The sequence below is a fragment of the Eptesicus fuscus genome, chromosome 20 (genome assembly GCF_027574615.1).
Source record: "Eptesicus fuscus isolate TK198812 chromosome 20, DD_ASM_mEF_20220401, whole genome shotgun sequence".
NCBI classification, from domain to species: domain Eukaryota; kingdom Metazoa; phylum Chordata; class Mammalia; order Chiroptera; family Vespertilionidae; genus Eptesicus; species Eptesicus fuscus.
Window position 1 is genome coordinate 12,709,129 of NC_072492.1, and position 24,102 is coordinate 12,733,230.

General features: G+C 41.6%; 1 protein-coding gene across 8 annotated transcripts in view; it reads left to right on the forward strand.

Moving 5' to 3' along the window:
• The window catches only part of RABEP1 (rabaptin, RAB GTPase binding effector protein 1), a 100,153-nt gene that overhangs the window by 40,528 nt on the left and 35,523 nt on the right, over positions 1–24,102 (forward strand). For 6 of the 8 annotated variants that reach the window (XR_008554828.1, XM_008156729.3, XM_028133037.2 and 3 more), the window contains exons 2-5: positions 4,957–5,085; positions 13,362–13,565; positions 15,096–15,256; positions 21,409–21,528. Coding sequence is in view for 7 of the 8 variants with exons in the window: in XM_008156729.3 (XP_008154951.1) it covers positions 4,957–5,085; positions 13,362–13,565; positions 15,096–15,256; positions 21,409–21,528 (614 nt within the window). In the remaining variant the exon portion in view is untranslated. Of the gene's footprint in view, positions 1–4,956; positions 5,086–13,361; positions 13,566–15,095; positions 15,257–21,408; positions 21,529–22,639; positions 23,813–24,102 lie in introns of those variants that run through there. The other 2 variants (XM_054709755.1, XM_054709751.1) reach the window with 2 other exon arrangements.

A 24,102-nucleotide genomic window follows, 5' to 3' on the forward strand; every position in this document is an offset into this window, starting at 1 on the left:
TTTCTGTGTGTTTTTTTAATGGTTCATGTTGTAGTGCATATACTTTTGTATCTTGTTCTTTGGAGTTAGTATGATTTTTCTGGGTTGATATTTTTCCAATGGGTAGATGTAACTACCATACTTAAAAGTATCATTTTAAAACCCAGTGATACACAAGTCAAGACTTCTGAGTTTTAGGAACTATTTAGATTCTTTTGTTCCACTAGAGTTATATTTTCTATTTGTTATTGTTGCTTGAAATGAGTGTTTTATTGGATATTGAACATCTTTAAACAAAAAGATTCTTGTAGTAATATTTGTCCTAAACTGCTTTTTTCCCCTTCTCTGATTGCTTGTTTCATTAAATTTAGTACAGTGTTAGAAGTACCCAACTTGGGTTTAAAAATACTTTTAAGTTATTATATATTTTCCCTTTTTTTTTTTAAGTTAGGGAAGGAGATAATCTAAAAGTTACTGAATCTTCATTTATTTACCATATTATTGCTTCTCTTCTTTCTGTGTTGTTGCTTAATTCAGACTTTTTTTTTTTAAATTCTTACCTGAGGATATTTTCCCATTGATTTTCAGAGAGAGTGGAGGAGAGAAGGAAAGACAGAAATATCGATGTGAGAGAAACATATTGATTGGTTGCCTTCTGTGCACACCCCAACCAGGGCCCCTGCTAGGGAGGAGCCTGTAACCAAGTTATGTGCCCTTGACCAGAATTGAACCCAGAACCCTTCCATCCGAAGGCTGATGCTCTATCTACTAAGCCAAACTGGCTAGGGCCAGACTTTTAAAAATTTAAATAATATTTATTTTTCAGTTACAGTTGACATACTATATTATATTAGTTTCAGGTGTACAACCCAGTGATTAGACGTTTATATAACTTACTAAGTGATCAACCTAATAAATCTAGTACTTACCTGACACCATACATAGTTATTACAATACTAGAGGCCCGGTGCACGAAATTCGTGCACGGTGGGGAGGGGGGGGGTAGCAGGGGGTGTTGTCCCTCAGCCCAGCCTGCAGTCTCTCCAATCTGGGACCCCTCAAGGGACCTTCATTTTTTCCTTCAAGAGTGTGGTGGAAAAAACCTTAGATTACCTTCTTGGATTCTTACCTTGGTTGGAGGCGTATCCCCAGTGGGGAGTGTGCAGGAGGCAGCTAATGGATGTTTCTCTCTCATTGATATTTCTGTCTATCCCTCTCCCCTCTTCTCTGTAAAAAAAAAAAAATGAATAAAAATTTTTTTAAAAAAAGGTGTATCCTCTGCAGCTCATGCAGCCCCTGGGTTGTGTCCACTGGGCTAGGGTCGTGTCCCTGCCACCCGGTGGTGGCTGCCGGGGTCTCTGCACACTCCAGAGGCCAGCAGCCATCCCCCTGTGGAGGGCATTAGGCTGGGGGCATGGACACAATCTGCCACTTGGTGCTGAAGCTTGGAAAGCCTCTGGGGTGGGGTGGGAACATCCCCGTCTCCAAATGCCCCAAGGCAAGCAGCCAGCCCCACCATGGGCCCCAGGCTCGAGGCTTGCAGGGACCCTGGGCAGCACGCAGCGGTGGCCGCCAGGGTCTCGGCAAACCCAGGAGGCCAGCAGCAGCCCTGGTCCTGGGCGCCTGGCTGGGGGCGTGGCCCCAAACCGCCGCTTTGTGCAGGAGCCTTTGCAAGTGGCTTGGGGAGGCCAGCAGCCAACCTTGACCATGGGCCTCAGGCTTGGGGCTTGCAGGGACCCCGGGCAGCACACAGCAGTGGCAGCCAGGGTCTCGGCACACCCCAAAGGCCAGCAGCAGCCCCCGGTCCTGGGCGCCTGGCTGGGGGCTTGCAGGGACCCCCAGCAGCACACAGCAGTGGCCACCAGGGTCTTGGCACACCCCAGAGGCCAGCGGCAGCCCCCGGTCCTGGGCACCTGGCTGGGGGCGTGGCCCCAAACCGCCGCTTTGTGCAGGAGCCTTTGCAAGCCGCTGGGGCGGGATGTTCTGCCCGCCAGGTTGCTTAGCGCTTACACCCATAGGCTCTGAGTGGCCAGGGGGCGTTCTGGGACCCCTGCCACTCAGGACCTAATCACGGGCCTACAGGCTAGGAGCGGCCTGGGTCCAGAGGATGTTTCCTGGACCCAGGCCGCTCAGTGCCAGCATATGCAAATTAACTGCCATCTTGTTTGCTCTGATTGGCTGTGGGCATAGCGGAGGTGCGGTCAATTTGCATGTTTCTGTATTATAAGGTAGGATTATTGACTATATTCCCTGTGCTGTACTTTACACCCCCATGACTATTCTGTACCTACCAATTTGTACTTCTTTAATCTCTTCACCTTTTTCTCCCAACCCCGTACCCCCTTCCATCTGGCAACTGTCAAAATGTTCTCTATGAGTCTTTTTGGAAAAACATAAAAATTAGCTAGTGCATAAGATAGTTTCCCTCTTTCTTACTACTCAAAGGTAACAATAAAAAGGAATGTGTGGAATGTTTAACGAAGACTGGTATACTAACAGCTCTTAGCTGCTAAGTTATAGAAAGCTTAATATTAACACTAATTAGTTAACATTAACACTGATTAATTTGTCCATGATACTTTGAAGATACATGGTAATAGGGAAGTGGAAGAATGGAACTGAGTCAGAATCATGAGGTTGGAAATTGACTAATGGTCTTTTGTGGCTATATACAAACTCACTTGATCACTCTGCTTTTTTCCTTTATTCATTAAATAAATATTACTAGTTTAATAGTTATAGCTAACATTTTTTTGTATATGGCAGGATAAGTACTTTTTACATAAATTATTAGCTAATTATTATAAACTGCTTACTAGTTACCATGTTAGAAAAATAAGGCAGCATTTTGTGTGATCAGAGCTATTTTCATTTTGACTTGTAGTTGGTTGCTAATGCATTAGAATATGCCTGTTTGTAAACTTTCTCTTTGTCTTATGCAAGGTGAATTGATTTTTCTAGATATAGCAATAGAGGCATTCTTGTAAAAAGCAGTTGTTCTGGCCCTTTTCTGTATCATAGAGTTGTTAGAAGTACTTGAAGTAAATTAAAATGCTTTTAGTTTTTAAAAAATGAGAATAAGGGAGTTACTTGCTCTATCCTCAAGGGGATCCATGATTCCTGGAATTGAAAAAAACTGTCCTGAAGCCTGGAGAGAGGCAGCCAGAGCTGTGGATGTGGACTTCATATGAACTGTGGGTTACAGCCAGGATAGGGTTGGGAGTAGTGAAAACACCCTTTATCTTGCCTGCAATTTTAAAGGGTGAATTTTAGTTTTTGATTCATTAGCCTTAGTTCCTAAATATTATGTTGAAAGGTGTGGGTATTTTGTGTGTGTGTATTTTGGTAGAAATAGGAGTAGAGCTCTTCTCTACCTCATGCAGTAAACAATAGCTACCACTAATATTAAAGTGTTAAGTGGAAAACTTAATTTATTTAACAATTGGAATTTGACAATAAAAATACGAGAGAAATAAATAGCACAGAGAACAAGTTTCCTTTATGATTTCCAATGATAAATATGAGATAACTGCACATTTTCCCATTCCAGTGGATTCTCCATTCCTCCATTTCTCCAAAGGTTATCAAACATTCAAATGACCGGATGCCATTCTTTGCTTGGACCTAAAGACCTTAATATTTGCTCCACAAAATGACTCCTTACCTTTAATAACATAGAACTCGAAGTCATAGTTATTTCCTCTTTCTGTCATGAATATCATCAACACTATTAGATCTGTAGTGAGGCTAGTATGAAGATGTCATGGGAAGAATGACAATGACAATGAAAAATATTGGTTTTAGTTCATTATTATTAAAGGAGTTGTAGAGAACTTTGAAAAACACATGGAAGAAATTATTTAGACATCCTAATACTAATCGATAAATCATTAATGCATTTCCAGTCTTTTTTTCTATGTACTATAAAATTAGCTCTCAATTAAATGAATAATGAATTGAGCGAGGGAGGACTTTCAGAATCTCAGATCATGGTTAAAATTATAGGCAAGTCATCATTATCTAAGATGGCTTGTACTAGGGATCTGGGATCTCTGCTGGCCTAGGTAATTAGGCAGTGGTGTTAGTACTGATAGGTATCCCCTGGAGAGATTAGGGTCATAGCTTTGTGGCTGGGTTGCTGTTTGGGCAGAGGAAGAGGCCAAGGATTGGACTCTTGAATTTCCCATCCCTTGCTTGAACCAGAAGAGCCTCTCTCTGGGTTTGGTCAGGATAGGCATGTGATCAGTTGTGGCCAAATTGTAAAGCCCCTAAAGTGCAAAGGTGTCTCAATCCCTGCCACATCACAGTCAACATTAATCTAAACACCAGATACTCTCCCAGCAATTGAGAGTTCATACACAATATACAGTTCTGTATCCTTTCTATATGAAAGAATTTTTTATTATGATTTCAGTATAATGGTAATGAATCATCTTGAAATTGGAAGAATGGTTCAGGCTGGTATGGCATCCTAATCAGGGAACCTGATAGGTTTTGCTTGAAACACTTGAAAGAAGCAGGAGCTAGCAAGATTGGTAGTGGGTTCATTTGTGGGATAAGTAACCCAATTTATTTATTTTTTATTTTTATGAGAGGTTATTGGAGCCATACTGACGACAAATGCTGGGGAGCAAGATCTCAAATGTTCCTCGCCCAAATAATTTAATATTTAACAATTCTAGAAGTGGACTGTCATTCTGTCAGTTATACAAAGGGACTGTGTTGGGAAATTTGCCATATGTGATTTTCCGTATATAGGCTGTTGCACTTTACATGATTTATTCACAGTGTGTATATTAAGTCTAATAGAAGTTTCTTATTATTTTTAAAATTAGAACTTCTGAGATTGGATCTTTGGAAGAAGCTCGACTACCTGTTTCATTATAGAAATGTCCAGTTAGAATACTAATTTATTCTTGTAACAATTTTAAAAAAATGAAAGTTTTTACATGTTAACTAGTATATTTTTTTTTCCAGTTTCTCTTCAGCAACGGGTAGCAGAATTGGAAAAAATTAATGCAGAATTTTTACGTGCACAGCAGCAGCTTGAACAAGAATTTAATCAAAAGAGAGCAAAATTTAAAGAGTTATATTTGGCTAAAGAGGGTAAGTTTATAAGTCTAATCCTAACTCCATACTAAGACTGCCTTAAAATGTTAGGTTTCTTGGTAATACAATGTTGTCATTGAATAAACTTTGAATTTATATGTACTTATATTGTATAATGAAAGTCTATTTAGAGGTAAGGATTAAGAATGGAATTGAAAAACAAGCTGAAAAATGCATTATTCAGATTTTTCTTTGTCTTTGAACCTTAATGATGATATTTAATATAGTGGACTATATAGTTCTGGGACACAGGACTTTTGGTGCTCTGAACACTTGAGAGATAGCCCTAGACAAACCGAGACTGTTGGCATTCTAATAATAGCTTTAGCAATGTTATATTAAAACTGATAGTTCATGGAATTTATCCAACAGTTGTTCAGTTATTTATTAATAAATATTTATTTAATACCTATGAGGCAGGCATTGTCAGGTGCTTGGTATACAGAAGGAGCAGGAGTCACGTGGTTCTTTAACTCATAGAACTTGAACGCTAGTGAGGAAAATAGATATTAAGTAATGGTGTGAGTTGTTTTAAAAAAGGCAGATACATGAGAGCTTATCTTGAGGGACCTAATCTGAAGGATAAGGGGAAGGGTTTACATTTTGGGTACTGACCTAGGAAAATATGGATAGGTTTTTCACAGCCTTCTAGACCAGTGGCTCTCAAACATTAATGTGGATAAAAATCACCTGGAGAGCTTGTTAAGTACATGGTATGTTGGGGTGGGGCCTGAGAATTTGCATTTCTAATATGCTCATAGGTGACTGCAGTATTGCTAGTCCAAGGACACAGTTTGAGAACCACTGCTCTAGACTAGTAATCATCCAGCTTTTAAATTTACTTAAAATTTAAAAATATGTGAATGATGTAAATTCTATCATGTTGTAAATTCTGACAATTTAAATTAAAACCTCATGCATTTAAACATATCAAGTGGAATCAATCAGTGATTTAATACCCATCACCATCCAATTAATAAAAAACATACATGAATAAGCTCTTTAGCAGAAACTTTGAATTTTCTTTTTACATCTCCCTCAGAATATTATTCTAAAGGTTTTTTTACATCACGAACTGGAGTATGCATCAGAATTTTATCTGTAGGCTTTGTTATGTATAAAACAAAGATTGCTGGGCCCCATCCCCCAGAGTTTCTGATTCACTAGATCTATAGGATCCTGGAATTTGCATTTCTAGCAATTTATCAGGTGATGCTGATGTTGATTGAGGTACCATACTTTGAGAACCATTGTCCTAAAGTAATAATTTATGCTTAAAAGCCATTCAAAAAAGTGTGTTTTTTTTTCTTTCAAAAAAGTTTTTTGATCAGCCCTGACTGGGTAGTTCAGTTGGTTAGAGCATTGACCTGTGAAGGTTGTGGGTTTGATCCTTGGTCAGGACACATATGAGAATCAACCTATCCTACCTAATAAAATGGTAATATGCAAATTACCATCACTCCGCTACGCCCACGATTGGGCCTTTGGGAGGCTGGGGGCGGGACTCGGGGTGGCGGATTGGGCTGGCGGGGGGTGGGGACTCGTGAGTCCCCGCCCCCCGTTCCTCCTGCCAGCCCCAACTGCTGGCGCTGTGGGAGGACCCATGGGGCCGGTGGAAGGCGCTGGTGGTGGAACTCGAGGTGGCTGATTGCGTGGCTGCCGGCACCAGTTTTCCTCTGGCCACCCGCCGATTGGAGTGCCTCTCACCAGCGTGATCGGCCACCCCGAGTTCCTCCACCGGCTCCGATCAGCGGGTGGCCAGAGGAAAACTGGTGCTGGCGGAAAACTGGTGCCAGCAGCCAGGTGGAGAAAGGTCTTTTGCACGAAACTTTGTGCAACGGGCTTCTAGTGAATACATAAATAAGTGGAGAAACAAATCGATGTTTCTCTCTCTCTAAAATCAATAAATTAAAATAAAATGAAAAATTTGATCAGACTTTTCTATAACAAAAATAGTATGTAAATTTCTTCTGTATTGAGTTATTAATAATTATTAAAAGTACACATGCCATAAATATTTTACACATTTAAAAAAAGAATTATTGACCAGCCAGTGTGGCTTAGTGGTTGAGCATTGACCTATGAACCAGAAAGTCACAGTACATGCCCAGGTTGCTGGCTCAATCAGTTAGGAAGTGTGCAGGAGACAGCCAATCGGTGATTCTCTCTCATCATTAATGTTGCTATCTCTCTCTCCCTCTCCCTTTCTGAAATTAATAAAAATATATTTTAAAAAAGAATTATTAAAATGTAAAAATTAGCCCTGGCTGGTGTGGCTTAGTTTGTTGGAGTGTCATCCAGTGTACCTGAAGATTGTGGGTTGATTCCTGGTTAGGGCGGGCGCCAGACAACTGGTTGATGTGTCTCTCTCACATCAGTGTTTCTCTCTCTCTCTCTTCCTTCTTCCTTCACTAATAAATAAATAAATAAATAAATTAATTAATTAAAAAAGTTGTAAAAATGATTGGAAATTCAGGTCTTACAAAATATATTGCATCTCCCTCCTAAATTAGATCATTAACTTCTGGGTGAATATTATTTACTTCTAGAAAAAAATAAGATTCGGGTTTTTGTTTGTTTTAGATATAAGTGCTGAGAACCTTTGGTCTCATAAAATAAGTGGATATAAATAGAAGTATTTTTTAAAATAGCAATTATTATTCCATTAATTTAACTTTCTGAATTATATGTTAAATCACAAAGTGTTCTGAAGAATAAGGTGATATTTTTATTCTATTGGTTGACAACTCAATTAAATCTTTTTTTAGTTTTGTTGAAAGCAGACTTTGTCACCTGACCTGCCAAAAGATGTGTTACTCAGTTACTAGTCATTCACTTTTTTAGTACTGACATTAGTATTTTAAATTGTTTCTCTGGTTTGGTATCACAGAGTTTTTATGCAACAGGGCAGTGAACCATAGTAAAATTCAGGATGGATAAAAAGCCTTTTTTTTGTTAAGTGGGAGAAAGGTGTTAAGAAAAGGGTAGTGAGTGGGCAAGGAAGATCTACATTTAAACACCCCTCTGTTTTAGGAAAGAATATTTATGAAATTTGAGGATCTAGAAGTGGATGCCTTTAAAACATCATGTGCCTATGAATCCCCTGGAAAATCTTTGTATATCCACAGGGGTACATGGGCACTTTGAAAACAAAGTGATGGAGTTCAGACTACAGATTGTAAGCCATTGATGGGTAAAAAAATTGAGGGGATGTGACCAGCAGTTTTTAAAAATAAGAATATAATGGAAAATAAAAGAGCACATTATATTTGATGAGGTTAAGTATGGTTGCACAAAATTTTTTGTTTTAGTTACATATATATGTGTATGTATAGAGTTGTGATATAAAATACATTTCTTGCTTTGAGTTGTGATCTAAGAAGTTTGAAAGCCACTAAGGTGGTAGATTTTATCTGTATTTATATAATGTAGTCCTTTTAGAGATACATACTGAAATATTTATGGGTAAATCATAAGTTTGAGAGTTTCATATCTAGCAACGTGAGGAGCTCCATAGGCCCACTCCCCAGGAAAACCAGTGAAAATTATTTTTTAAAGCATCCATTTGAAGTCTCTAGAAGTGGTCCTACAGCATACAGCAAATGAAACATTTCTTCAGGAAAATCTGCTAAATCTTGGTAAAAACAGAGAGACTGGCATTTGATAGATGAACCACTCCCTCACTCACTGCTCCCAGCTTGGTGTGTTGGAAACTATTTCAGGGAGATGATGGTAGGAACACAGATCTCTCTTTCCTCAGTTCACAATTGAAGGCTCCAGAATCATCCTCCCTCTACTCCCCCTACCAGATGTACAGGTAAAGTTTCAGTTGAGTGTGGCTAGGAGATCCTTTTTCCATCAGCCCCTGCTCTACTAGTACGGAGGCTCTACTTTGGGTGTGGCGTAATCACAATTGCCCTGGCTTGTTTGTAGGGTGGAGGTTCCATGCTGGCAGAAGCAAGCCCAGAAGACCAGAGGCTGCCACTCCATCTCCCCAACTCAAGTGCCCCGTTGTTAGAGCTGATAAGTCACTCAGATGAGCACCAGCATTTAAGTGGGGGTTTACAATTGGATGTAGTTAGGGAAAGAGACACTCAAAAGGGATCCCTATAAAAATTGTCATCCTAGAGTGACTGCATGTGCCAAGGCTGTACCTTATTTTCATAAACATATTTAGTAGTTATGAAATAAATTGGAAACTGACCTATACAAAGGGAAAACATGCAGTGCCTGTGAGGGTGACCCGATTTAACAGGTAAAAACTTCAAGTAGTCATAAATATGTTTAAAAAACTGAAGAAATCCATCCTGAAAGAAGTAAAGAGTGACAATGTTTCATCAAATATAGAATATCAATAAATAGAAATTGTAACAAAGAACCAAATGGAAATTCTGGAGTTGAAAAGTATAATAATAAAGTAAGTAATTTACTGTAGGGGTTCAACAGTAGATTTGAGCTAGCAGAAGAAAGAATTGGTTAACTGGAAGATTAGATCACTGAAGATTATTCAGTCTGAAGAACAGGAAGAAAATAGAAAAATGAACAGAGCCTCATAGAAGTGTGGGATATCATTAAGTGTGCTAACATGTAATGGGAATGCCAGAATGAGAGGTAAGAAAAAGAAAAAACATTTGAAGAGATAAATGGCTGAAAATTTCCCAAATTTGATGAAAAGCAGTAACTTACACATTTAAGAAATACATTGAACTTAGGAAGCTTTTAGATGTGCAAAGAGATCCACATACAGACACATTATAGTAAAAATGTTGAAACCCCGCCCGAAACCGGTTTGGTTCAGTGGATAGAGCGTTGTCCTGCGGACTCAAGGGTCCCAGGTTCGATTTCGGTCAAGGGCATGTATCTTGGTTGCGGGCACATCTCCAGTAGGGGGTGTGCAAGAGGCAACTGATCGATGTTTCTCTCTCATCGATGTTTCTAACTCTCTATCCCTCGCTCTTCCTCTCTGTAAAAAATCAACAAAATATATTTTAAAAAAATGTTGAAACCCCAAAATGAAAATAATAAAAGGAGCTGGAAAACAGCTTTATAAGGGAACCTCAATAAGATTAACAACTGACGCCTTAGCCGGTTTGGCTCAGTGGATAGATTGTTGGCCTTCGGAACGAAGGATCCGGATTGGATTCTGGTCAAGGGCACATACCTCTCTTGCAGGCTCCTCCCAGCCTGGGCCTTGGTCAGGGGTGTGCAGGAGGCAACCAACTGATATGTTTCTCTCACATCAATATTTCTTTCTGTCTTTGCCTCTCTCTTCCACTCTCTCTAAAAATCAATGGAAAAAATATCCTCGGGTGAGGATTAAAAAAAAAAAAAGTTTCAGGGATAATTAACATGAGGTGTTAAGTATATGCCTTGACAAAATTGTAGTTCTCAGAAATGAGTAAAGTACTTCAGAAATAATGCTTTTTCTTTTATTTCACATCTTATGAAACAATTTAACCCTTAGAATATAGAGTAGATACATATATTTTTGTGGTTTCATGTGTTTATGTCTTTGCTCAGTTTTTTTTGAGTCATTCCTGGTCACCCACCTACCATAATTTCTTAGATATTTGTTTTCTTTTTTTAATTCGTTTTTATTTTTTTCAATTAGCAATTATCATGTCTGGAATAAACCTCATTGGGTATGATACTGCCATTGCTCAAACTACTTTTTTTTTTTTTTTTTAATTGATTTTAGAGAGGGAGGAAGGGAGAGAGAAAGAGAAAAACAATTGGTGTGAGAGATACATAAATCAGTTGCCTCCCCTACGTTCTCTGACTGGGGATGGAACCTGTAACCTAGTATGTGCCCTGACTAGGAATCCAAACCATGACCTTCCAGTGCATAAGGTAATACTAACCAACTGAGCCACCTCGGCCAGGGCTAGATACCCGTTTTCCTTCAAGATACTTTAGATAATTACTTTCTACAATTAATGTTAAAATTGTGTTTGGCTAGTGTTTCAAAATATTTTAATAGTGGGAACAAAGTGATGTGAAACTGATGTTAAGAGACTAAAGATTTTTTAAATGACTTTACTTAAAATTAGCATGACTAGGTTTCCCCAACCCCCGTTATTTAGAACCAGATTGTTAATTCTTCTGATTGTTTGATAATCATGAATATCTTCACTTTTAAAAGTTCTTTAATTGATAATATCTATTTGATTTTCAAGTACAGTGCTTATAACTTTATACAGAAGAGTGTTGCCTATCCTGGCTTAAAGGCTTGTGAGTCCCTTAAAGTCATACAGCTGGTTAGTAGTAGAGTTAGATCTTAAATCAAATTGTTTTTATGGCTATTTGGCTTAGTTATTTGCTCTGTAAAGAAAATTGATAGTTTTTAAAAAGTTGAACTGTTTTTTTGCATAAATGTCTCATAACTTTTAGATGTCAATAGATAAGAAAAAGAAGTTGACTGGGAAAAGTTTTGTAAGAGAAGATAGAGTTAATATCCAGTATATATAAAATTCTCTTTGAAATTAGCAGAAAAATAATTTATTAGAAATACAGTAAAGGATATCACCAAAGAGGGAATACTGTCATTAGTAATTGTATGAAAAGATACCCAACCTCTCTCTCTTAATAGGGAAATATAGATTAAAACTATTACCATATTCTACCTATGATGTTGGGAAGAATTTTAGAAAATGGAAAATAGTGGTTATTGGTAAGGGTATGGGAAAAAGACACACTCCTATATACTGTTGGTAGGTTCACCTTTTTTCGGAAGACAGTTTAGCCAAACATGCCTTACCTAGGCTTAAATCATGTAGTAGGCACATCAGATCAACTTAATATTTAAGAGACTAGGGGCCCAGTGCACGAATTTGTGCACCTTGAAAGGAACTGTAGGCCACGAGGCTGCAGTGGGCACAGGGGCGGGTCTCGGCCCATCCTCCACACCCCTGACCAGCCCCTCCCGCTGCAGCCCCGGTCCCCTGTTGGCCGGCAGCCCTGCTCCTGCCACTGCTGCTCCCACACGCTGATGGTGCCAGCAGCGGTTGTAAGTGGCAGCTACTGCCCAGATTGCCCCTCAGGAGCAGGGGGAAGTGGAGAAGCCCTCAGGGGTGATCAGGGCCAGCAGCTGCCGCTCACACCCGCTGACGACGCAGAGCGATCAGGGCTGGTAGCGGGTGGGAGTGGTGTTGGCGCCAGCAGCAGGTGCGAGCACCGGGTGGGACTGCAGCGCACGGAAGCAAAGAATTTTCAGTAACCTCCAGAGGCTCGCCCCAATGACAGCAACTGGCGCCCTGCCTTGGTCAGGCACCCCCCCTCCCCTCCTGCTCCACCATCCTGCCGCGGCTGACACCCACCATGTTCCACACTCTGTCGCCTGTGACCAATGACCGCCATGTTCCGTACGCGCCCCCAGGTGGTCATTTGGTCTATTTGCATATTATGGTTTTATATAGATAGACTAGAGGCCCGTTGCATGAAGAGATTCGTGCAATAGGCCATCCTTCCCATGGCTCCCAGCACCGGTTTTCCTCCGGTAACCGGGACCCAGGCCTTCACTCCAGCTGGAGTCTGCTGCCTTTGCTGTAGACTCCGGCCAGAGTCTGCCTTCTTCGTCTTTGCTGCAGACTCCGGAGTCTGCAGTCTTCGTCTTCGCTGTGGCCGGAGTGCCGCTCTTGTAGATCCCTTCGCCCCCTCGCCCTCCCTCTCATAGCAGGCATCCTGCCCCGCCCGGCCACTTGGTGCCTGGAGCAGCTGGGAGGCCTCCATCTTTATCCTTCTAATTTGCATATTCCCTCCTGATTGGTGGGCGTAGCGGAGTGATGGTCAATTTGCATGTTTCTCTTTTATTAGTGTAGATGGTAAGGGGGCTGATAAATTAATTATAACTTTAAAAACTTGGATCTAGCAATTGCCATGCTTTCTTTTATGAACCATTTCTTGAATGTCTACTTGTGCAAGGTACTGTACTAGAAAGCATTTTCAATAAGTTTTATCATTAAAACAACCTTCTGAGGTGGGAATTTTGTAAGATGTGGAATGGAGGCCATAGAGATTAAGTAAGCTCATTTAGCTCTAAAACTATGGCCTGAATCTTTATCTGGTTTCATAGTTAATAATTGATTTTTGATATCCAGCATACCTTAAATCTTTATTAAAATGATTTTTTCTAACTTAACATTTTTCAATTTAATGCTTAACTTGTTCATTACGATGTTAACATTGTAAATTTAAATGCTTTGTTTCTTCATTGCAGTGCCAGTCTGGTAAAAGTGAGCCCCTCCATAATGGAAAGTGTTTTACTTTTCTTCCAGAGGATCTGAAGAGACAAAACGCAGTGTTACAAGCTGCACAAGATGATTTGGGACACCTTCGAACACAGTTGTGGGAAGCACAAGCAGAGATGGAGAATATCAAGGCCATTGCCACAGTCTCTGAGAATACCAAACAAGAAGCTATAGATGAAGTAAAAAGACAGTGGAGAGAAGAAGTTGCTTCACTTCAGGCTGTTATGAAAGGTAAAGAAAGGTTGATCTGTTTTATGATTTTTTAAGATACCTGATTCTGATGATTGAGAACATTTTCAGAGTTTCATTTGTAGCTATATGTTTTACTGTCTTCAAGATGTACTGTTATCTTCAAAATGAAAGGAAAGCCAATGATATGTATATGGCTTTATGATCTATGTATATATAATTTTACCCAAAGATAAGTTGATTTTAGAGTGGAAGGGAGGGAGGGGGAGAGAGAGAGAGAGAGAGAGAGAGAGAGGGAGAGAGAGAGAGAGAGAGAAAGAAGAGAGAAAGAGAAACATCGATGTGAGGGAGAAATATTGATTCTGTACATGCCCCGACTGGGGATTGAACCTGCAACCTGGGTATGCGCCCTAAGTGGGAATCAAACCTGTTACTCTTCAGTGCATGAGATGACATGCCAACAAACTGAGCCATACCAGCATAAGAGTCAGGCAAGTAATGCCAATGAATAAAGCTGTATGGGCAAAGGGAGTATATAGAACTGGAGAGATCTCCAATGCAAAGAGTAAACTTATTATTTATACTTATTCCAGCTAATTATTGCCCATCCAGTCCAGTGTTGTCATGTCTTTTACATTTTTAAGAAAAATTTGGATTTTTATGTGAAATTTTTTCTGCAGTTTATGAAATAGAATGGCCTAAGAAATTTAAACAAAAAAACACACCAAACAAACAAACAAAAAAAGAAATTGAATGGCCAATGGGTTAGAATAGGCTTTATGGGCTGCCAGCTTGTGACCCTTGGTCTAAAGGAAGAGTAGTAATTTAAGTCTCTATCTGCTGGCATCTAGTGCTTAATTACTTTCTGCAATTTCTGAGAAGATGATATTGAAATGAAGTTGCCGCTGAATCTTTGGGTTCCTGAAATTAGTTTTATTATAAATGTGAAATAGTGATAACTTTTCTTCTTCTGACTTAGCAGTTGTGTGTCATTTTTGCATTACCGCTCTTTGTAAGAAGGCTGGTTAAGTCTAGCCCCATTTCTGAGTTTGTGGCTATCACCTAGCGATTACTCAGAGCGTCTGTAACAATGCTGATTATAGTGGCTTACACAAATAGGAGTTCATTTTACTCACAGAAGAAGAAACCCAGAGGTAGGTAATCTACAGCTGGTTACATTGGTTCCACAATGTTCCCAGTGTTCTAGTCTCCATTCTGTTTCTTCTTCCTTAGTATGTGGTTTTCAACCTCACTTTGCCTCATGGCTGAAAATGACTGCTTCTTCTTCAGTCTGCCTTAGAAAAGCAAACATTGGCCAGAGTATGTAACCTTTCCTAAGCTTTCCTCATCTGTAAAATAATATGACACAGGTTTATTTGAAGATTAGAGATGATTTAAAGCGCTTAGCAACATTTTTACACATAATAACTAGAAATGTAGTTAATTTTTTTAGTGAATTAAAAGATTTCCAGAAATTAGGCAAAAGCTCTTTATGTAACTACTTAAATTTTAGTGTACCAGAACATTTTTTTCATAATGCTTAGACATGAAATATTTGGTGGTGTTTTGTAGAAACAGTCCGTGATTATGAGCACCAGTTCCACCTTCGCCTGGAGCAGGAACGAACACAGTGGGCACAGTATCGAGAATCTGCAGAGAGGGAAATAGCTGATTTAAGGAGAAGGTTGTCTGAAGGTCAAGAGGAAGAAAATTTAGAAAATGAAATGAAAAAGGTATGAAGGAATGTATTTATCTGTAAATATATTTGAATCCAAATGCAAGATGCTTTAATATTATTTTGGTAATAGAAGATGGACTTTTGTGTTTTTTGTTAGAGGAATTATTTGGACACAAACCTAACTATAGTACTGGGTAATTTGATGCCCTTTCCACAAATATTTGTATGGGAAACTCCCTCACCTTCTTCAAATCTTTGACTAAATGTCTCCTCATGAGGCCTCTCCTGGCCAGCCTATTTAACATTACAACTTATCCACCTTCCTCCTCTGATTACACATATTCTATTCTAATTTTTCATTTTCCATAGTGCATATTTTATAATATACATAGCATTCACCTATTTATTATTTTTATTGTTTAACTAGAGGCCCGGTGCACGAAATTCATGCACGAGGGGTGGGGGGTGTCCCTCAGCCCAGCTTGCACCCTCTTCAATCTGGGATCTGTGGGACCAGGCCTAAATGGGCAGTCGGACATCCCTCTCACAATCCAGGACTGCTAGCTCCCAACTACTCGCCTGCCTGATTGCCCCTAACCACTTCTGTCTGCCAGCTTGATCACCCCCTAACCACTCCCCTGCCAGCCTGATTGACACCTAACTACTCCCCTGCCAGCCCGATTGTCCCTAACTGCCATCCCCTGCTGGCCTGGTCACCCCTAACTGCCCTCCCTTGCAGGCCTGGTTGCCCCCAACTGCCCTCCCCTGCAGGCCTTGTCCCTCCCAATTGCCCTTCCCTGCAGGCCTGGTTGCCCCTAACTGCCCTCCCCTGCTGTCCTGGTCACTCCTAACTGCCCTCCCCCTGCCCAAATTGCCCCTCAGGAGCAGGGGGAAGTGGAGAAGCCCTCAGGGGTGATCAGGGCCAGCAGCAGGCGGGTTAGGTATCACAATGGTTGCCTCCAACTGCCCCCCCACCAGCCTGGTCGTCCTGCACTGCCCCCCTCTACCGGCCTGGTTGCCCCTCACTGCCCCCACTGCTGGCCTGATTGACTGAACAGCAGTCTGCATGGGACGACCAGGCCGGCAGTGGGGGCAGTGAGGGGCAACCAGGCTGGTAGAGGGGGGACTGGCCTGGTTGCCCCTCACTGCCCCCACTGCCGGCCTGATTGACTGAGCAGCAGTCTGCATGGGACGACCAGGCTGGCAGTGGGGGCAGTGAGGGGCAACCAGGCCGGTAGAGGGGGGCAGTGAGGGACGACCAGGCTGGTGGGGGGGCAGTTGGGGGTGACCAGGTCGGCAGGGAGGGCAGTAGGGGGTGACTAGGCCATCGGGGGGCAGTTAGGGGTGACCAGGCAGGCAGGCAGGTGAGCAGTTAGGAGCCAGTGGCCCCGGATTATGAGAGGGATGTCTGAATTTCGTGCACTGGGTCTCTAGTATGTTCATAATCATGATTTCCACGATCTGCCACTTTTTATCATTTTTAAAATTTATTTTTAAAAAATAAGACTTTATTTTTTAGAACAGTTTTGATTTACAGAAAAATTTTAAGGATAGTACAGAGTTCCCATATACTCCAAACCCAATTTTCCCTATTATTATCATCACTAGTGGCCAAGTGCATGGATTTGTGCACATTGAAAGGAAATTAATTAGGAGAAAGATTTGTGCAGTAGTTACATTATTGCAACAAATTACATGTCAAAATAGTATCTACACTAATAAAAGAGAAAGATGCAAATTGACCATACCTTCACGACAGCCACTAGCCAATCAGGAGTGAGTATGCAAATTAACCCAACAAAGATGATTGGTTAATTTGCATATGCAGGCGCCGAGCGGCCAGGGGCAGGACGCAGGCGTTCCGCACTGCCCCAGCCACTCGGTGCTTCTGGGCAGCGTGGGAAGGCAGAAAGGCAGCTCTGGGCTGGAGTGAAGATGGTGCTGGCAGCCAGGGGAAGGAAGGTCCATTCTTGCACGAATCTTTGTGCATCAGGCCTCTAATATATAATATCCTATATAATAAAACCCTAATATGCAAATTGACCGAACGGCAGAACAACCAATCGCTATGATGCACACTGACCACCCGGGGGCAGATGCTCAACGTAGGAGCTGTCCCTGGTGGTCAGTGTGCTCCCACAGGGGGAGCGCCGCTCAGCCAGAAGCTGGGCTTATGGCTGGCGAGCACAGTGGCAGTGGCCTCTCCTGCCTCCGTGGCAGCGCTAAGGAGCAGCGAGCCCAGCTTCTGGCTGGCAGGCACAGCAGTGGTGGCAGGAGCCTCTTTAGCCTCCACAGCAGTGCTTAGGACCCCTCAGGGGATGTCTGCCTGCCAGCTTAGGAGGGGTCCCGGACTGTGAGAGGGTGCAGGCTGGGCTGAGTGGCCCCCCACTCCCACCAAGTGTATGAATGTTGCATGCATGGGGCCTCTAGTGGTATTATAAAATTAAAATGTGCCCTAGCTGGTTTGGCTCAGTGGATAGAGTGTGGGCCTGCGGACTCAAGGGTCCCAGGTTCGATTCCGGTCAAGGGCATGTACCTTGATTGTGGGCACATCCCCAGTAGGGCGTGTGCAGGAGGCAGCTGATCGATGTTTCTCATCGATGTTCTAACTCTCTATCCCTCTCCCTTCCACTCTTTAAAAAATCAATAAAATATATTTAAAAAATTAAAATGCAAAATATTCTAATATGTATCGTGCATGTGTGAGTCAACATTTATTTTTAAATTGCCAGTGCACGTCATATGCACTAGCTGGTTGGACGGATGGTCGGTCACTTAGCTTTTTATATCTACACTAATAAAAGAGAAACATGCAAATTGACCGTACCTCCGCTATGCCCACAAGCCATGCCACCAGCCAATCAGGAGCAAGTATGCAAATTAACCCAACCAAGGTGGCTGCAGCCACGGAGTGAGCAAGAGGCTTGGGTTTCCCTGGCAATGGAGGAAGCCAAGCTTCCCGCCCACTCTGGCAGCCCTGGCCTTTGCTCAAGGCTACAAAGTTTCAATTATAGAAGATAAATAAATCCCAACAAAAATGGCGGCAGCCAAGGAGCTGGAGAGAGCAGGAGGCTTGAGTTGCCCCCAGCGATGGAGGAAGCCAAGCTTCCTGCAACCCTGGCCTGCCCTGGCCTCTGCTCAAGGCTACAAAGTTTCAAAGATAAATAAATCCCAGATACCAGGGCCTCCGCTTGGGTCGCCAGGGGGCGTGGCCGGCCTGCAAACCACCACAGGCCCCTTGCCCAGGCTGCCCCACGCCCCAAGGGAACCCCCATCCTGATCCGGGACACCTTTCAGGGCAAACCAGCCGGCCCCCACCTGAGCACCAGGCCTCTATCCTATCTAATGAAAGAGTAATATGCAAATTGACTGTCACTCCAACACACAAGATGGCTGCCCCCATGTGGTCAAAGATGGCTGCCCCCACGTGGACACAAAATGGCTGCCACAAGATGGCCAGCAGGGGAGGACAGTTTGGAGGGACCAGGCCTGCAAGGGAGGGCAGTTGTGGGTGATCAGGCCAGCAGGGAAGGGCATTTGGGAGGGATCAGGCCTGCAATGGAGGGCAGTTGGGGGCAATCAAGCCTGCAGGGGAGGGCAGCTTGGGGTGACCAGGCCGGCAGAGGAGGGAAGTTGGGGGCGACCAGGCCTGGAGGGAAGTGCAGTTGGGTCCCAGGCCTGCAGGGGAGGGCAGTTAGGGGTGACCAGGCCTGCAGGGGAGGGCGGTTAGGGGCAATCAGGTTGGCAGGGCAGCAGTTAGGCATCAATCAGGCTGGCAGGGGAGTGGTTAAGGGGTGATCAGGCTGGCAGGCAGAAGCAGTTAGGGGCAATCAGGAAGGCAGGCAGGCAAGCAGTTGGGAGCCAGCAGTCCTAGATTGTGAGAGGGGTGTCTGACTGCCCGTTTAGGCCTGATTCTACCGGGATCAGGCCTAAACGGGTAGTTGGACATCTCGAGGGGTCTCAGATTGGAGAGGGTGCAGGCTGGGCTGAGGGACACACACCCCGTGCACGAATTTCGTGCACCGGGCCTCTAGTATCCATAATAATAAAAGTGTAATATACTAATTACACCAGACATCCTTCTGGACAACCTTCCAGATGAAGCCAGGGCTGCGATGGAAGCCCGGGTCCTGGGTGCCGGAGGGAAACCAGTACCAGGAGCCTGGGGAAGGAAGGCCTACTCATGCACGAATTTCGTGCATTGGGCCTCTAGTATAGATATATTAGTATGATACATTTATCGCAGTTAATAAACCAATATTAATTTATTATTATTTGCTAAATTCTATTCTTTGTATTCAGTTTTCAATAGTTTTTACCTAATGCCTTTTTTTTCTGTCCCAGGATCCACTCATGTCTCTTTAGGCTCCTCTTGTCTGTGACAGTTTCTCAGATTTTTCTTCTTTTTAATGACTTTTCAGTCATTAAAAAAAATAATCTTTAAATATTTTTGTGATGATATGTAATACTTGGAATTGTGAGGTCATCTTTGCATTAATAAATAACTCAATCTGTATTAAATTCTTTGCTTTTCCCCTCCATTTGCTTTCCTGCTGATTTTTATCAGCTGACCTCTATCACCAATTAGTCTTGACTGAAGGTAATTAAATTTACATGCCTTCCAAATAGGACTTAGTACGAAATAAAACAAGTGATGAAATGACTTTATAAAAACTGGAAAACAAGTTGAATCCTTCCCTTTTCTGAGAAATATGTTTTCTAGGGAAAAAATCTCCACTCACATTTGGGCATATATGATATTTAGTGAATAAGGTTACTTTTCCTTTTTACTGCTAGAGGCCCGGTGCACGAAATTCGTGCATGCGTAGGGTCCCTAGGCCTGGCTGGTGATCAGGGCCAAGCGAGGCCTTATGGCCGCCCGCCAGGGCCTTCTTTCTGGCTGCTGGCTGGGGCCTCCCTTCCCCAGCTGCCTGCTGCCGGCTGAGACCTTCCTTCGTTCTTTGCTGCCGCCTGATGGTCACCACATGTCATAGCGATCGATCGAACTCCTGGTCTCCTGATCTAACTCCTGAGGGGACACTTTGCATATTAGCCTTTTATATGTATAGATGAGGAAAACAGCTAACTTTCTGCCTTTATTCCAGTTTACATATATTCTAGTGTCCCGGTGCACGGATTTGTGCATGTTGAAAGGAAATTAATTAGTCCCTCTGGTGCAGGGACTAATGCAGGTGTTCCCGGGTGGTGGCTGGTGGTGTGGGACTGGGCGAGATGGGCCGGACGCACCCTGGAGCCAACCTCCCACAGTCCCTTCCCTGCTGGCTGCACCTGGGCCGGCACCGCGGCTCGAAGGGCGTCTGCAGAGTGAGTTGGGGGTCCCTCCATCAGGTGGGGTCCCTTGGCCTGGCGTACGGGGATCGGGTCGAAACCGGCTCTCTGACATCCCCCGAGGGGTCCCAGAGTGCTGGAGGAATCACAAGGAATCGGGCTCCCTCTTCTCTGGTTCCGGGGTGCGTCACCCGAGAATCGCTGCTGCCCAGTCACCACAGCTTGGCAGCTCCTGCATTGAGCGTCTGCCCCTTGGTGATCAGTGTGTGTCATAGCTACCAGCCAGTCGGCCGGTCGCTTAGCCTTTTATATTTATAGATATGTACGTTTCTCACCAGTTAACTAGCTTATGGGTCTTATTTCCTTTTAATCATTTTTGAGAATGAAGGATGCAAAATAGCACAATATTTTTAGAGGTCATTCTTTGGTTTTCATTTAAATGTCAAAAGTAAAAAGATATTTAAAGCTCTCTGTTTAAATAACCGGATGAAAGCCTTTCTATAGCAACATAATTTTCTAATTATTTTAGAAAATACATTGTTCTATTTTTTAATGTTTAAAAAATAGTCTTTTCAGTAAGTTGTAAGAAATTATGGTTTCATTAATTTAGTAACCAGAATTATAAAAAAATATTGTGTGTATTCCTTTTACACAGAATATTTTCCAACTCAATTACTCAATTAAAAAGTCAAAAGTGTCATGGTGAATTCATTTTCTTCCAAATTCTAGATGGAATACATGCAAAACTATGATTATGACTTGACATGTAAAGTAACGCAACATTTAAAGTTAGACATGGTTCACTTTTGTGAGTGCTTCAAGACTTATTTATTATACTAACTTTAATAAGTGGGTGGGTCATTTCTTAGAAAAGCAATAAATCAACAAGTTGAAGTACTTAATTCTTTTTAACCATAGGCCCAAGAAGATGCTGAAAAACTTAGGTCTGTTGTGATGCCCATGGAGAAGGAAATTGCAGCTTTGAAAGATAAACTGACAGAGGCTGAAGACAAGGTTAAAGAGCTGGAAGCCTCAAAGGTTGTGAAACATTGTTATTCGTTTACTTAAAACCCAAGATGCTACTCTAATGCCAAGGGCAAAGTTAGAATCACTAAGAGGGTAAAAACTGTAATTTAGACTATTTATCTTGAGAATCTCACTTTCTTTAAAATGCAAAAAAATGCCAGGAGATGATTTTGTCCTCGTAGTATTATAAACAATCACAATAGTGATGCTGATGCTGCTTTGTTACAAAGTTAGTGTTTATTTTCTTATCAGAATGAGACCTGATCTCATTCAGTTTCTTTTTAAAATATATATATATATTATTGATTTCAGAGAGGAAGGGAGAGAGAGAGAAAAAACAAAACAAAACACCAATGATGAAAGAGAATCATTGATCGGCTGCCTCCTGCACGCCCCACCCTGGGGATCGAGCCCACAACCTGGCCATGTACCCTGACCATGAATTGAACCGTGATCTCCTGATTCATAGGTCAGTGCTGTTTTGAGGTGATGAAATTGTGTGTTGTTCTGAGGTGATGCCCAGGATGTGAATGGCCCCTTTGTCCAGCATATCCATGCTGTATCAGTTACCTGCCTGTTAGTCACTTAGTAGTTTCTCAGTTTTCAGTATCACACTGCGGTGTAACAGTGTTTAAGTTCAAGTAACCCTTATTTTAATTAATAATGGCCCCAAAATACAACAGTAGTGATACTGGCAATTTAGATATGCCAAAGAGAAGCTACAAAGTATATGTATGTATGTATAAGAAAAAATATATTGTGTATATGGTTAGGTACTATCCTTGGTTTCAGGCATCCACTAGGGGTCTTGGAATGTACCCCCACAGATATGGGGGACTATTTTATATAATTTACCTAGAATACATCTAAACAAAAATGGGCACGATCTTTATGGAATGTATAGGGTGGAGCAAAAGTAGATGTACGGAAAATAATACAATAATTTATAAATAATAATATAAGAATAAACTGTTTCATGTACACACAGTTGTAAATGTACTTTTGCCCCACCCTGTATTAAAAATGAAAATCTGAATACATGTGTGTTCCTTAATGAAAAGATAATGTATTGTAAAGCAGGCATATACTTAGGAGCCTTGGGTTGTCATGGAATATTTTGCAGATGCAGTTGTAAACAGGATGAGCTTAACAGGAGCTCAATGGAAAATGTAGCCAACTGCAAAGAAGAAATCAATGTGTAATTAACCAAACTGTATATAAGGAATGGCTAAGGCTTCTTCTTCAAGGAGACAGAGCTTTGAACGTGAATCTCCTGTCTCTTTTACTTACTGCAAGTAAATAAAACTACCTTGTGACAACCAAAACAAGCAGACAGTATATCCGAAAAATAATCTATAAATTCAAAATTCCACTGAAAAATCCAATAATAAACTTGGTAAGTAGTTTCTAGAATTCATACAGACAAGCAAAGGATCAGAAATATATCCAGCAAAATTTTAAGAAGGCAAGGTGAGGAGACTTGCCCTACCTACCAGATATTATCACATCATAAAGCTACTATAATTAAGATAGTTTGTTATTGATTTAGGGATAAACAAATAGACCAATGAAACAGACTAGAGAACCCAGAAATAGACTCATATATGAAAATTCGATATATGACACGTGGCATTACAAATCAATGGGAAAAGAAAGGGTTGTTAAAAAATAGGTTTTTAAAATAATTAGTTATAAATATGGAATTAAGTGAAATAAACTTTCTACCTTACACTTTACAAATAATTTTAATGAATTAAAAACCATAAGAGTGAAAAGTAAATCTTTAAAACTTTTCTATGTTAAAAAAGGGGAATGTTTGGGAGACAAAAACACTTCTTAAGACAAAAATATTGAGTGTGAAAGAAATGATTGACCTCAGGTGAGGATTAACTGAAAATAAAAACAAAACAAAATAAACAAATGGTAGATACAAAAAAAAAAAAAAAGAAATGATTGACAAATTTGCCTACCTTAGAATATAAAACTTCTTTTTACAAGATGTCACACTGAAAGTTGAAGAGCTATAGACTTAGAAGTTATGTATCTTACCTCAAATACCTGACAAAAGATTAGTATCCAGACTTAATAAAAATTGCTTAGCCCACAAGTGACAAATGGCCCAGTAGAGAAATAAGAATAGGAACAAGCAGTTCACAAAAGAGGAAATCACAATAGACAAAGAATGTGAAAAAATATTGAACTTCACTAGAAATCAGGGAAATGTAAGTGAAAATGGGATACCATTTTACCCTAACCAGATTACATTACAAATTTGTTGTGTTTAGCCTGGCCAGTGTGGCTCACCAGTTGAGTGTTGATCCAGGAACCAAGAGTCACTGGTTCAATTCCCAGTCAGGTCACATGCCCAGGTTTCGAGCTCAGTCCCCAGTGGGGGGCGTGCAGGAGGCAGCTGATTGACGATGTTTCTCATCTATGTTTCTATCTATCTCTTTCCCTCTCTCTCTTAAAAAAAATTGTGTGTTCACTCCCGGTTTGTGTGGAACTTTTCCCAGTTCTAGGTGCTGTGTCAAGTTGGAGCCCCAGTTGACTGTTAGGGGAGGGGGTTCTTGTGTTTCTTGTTGCTTT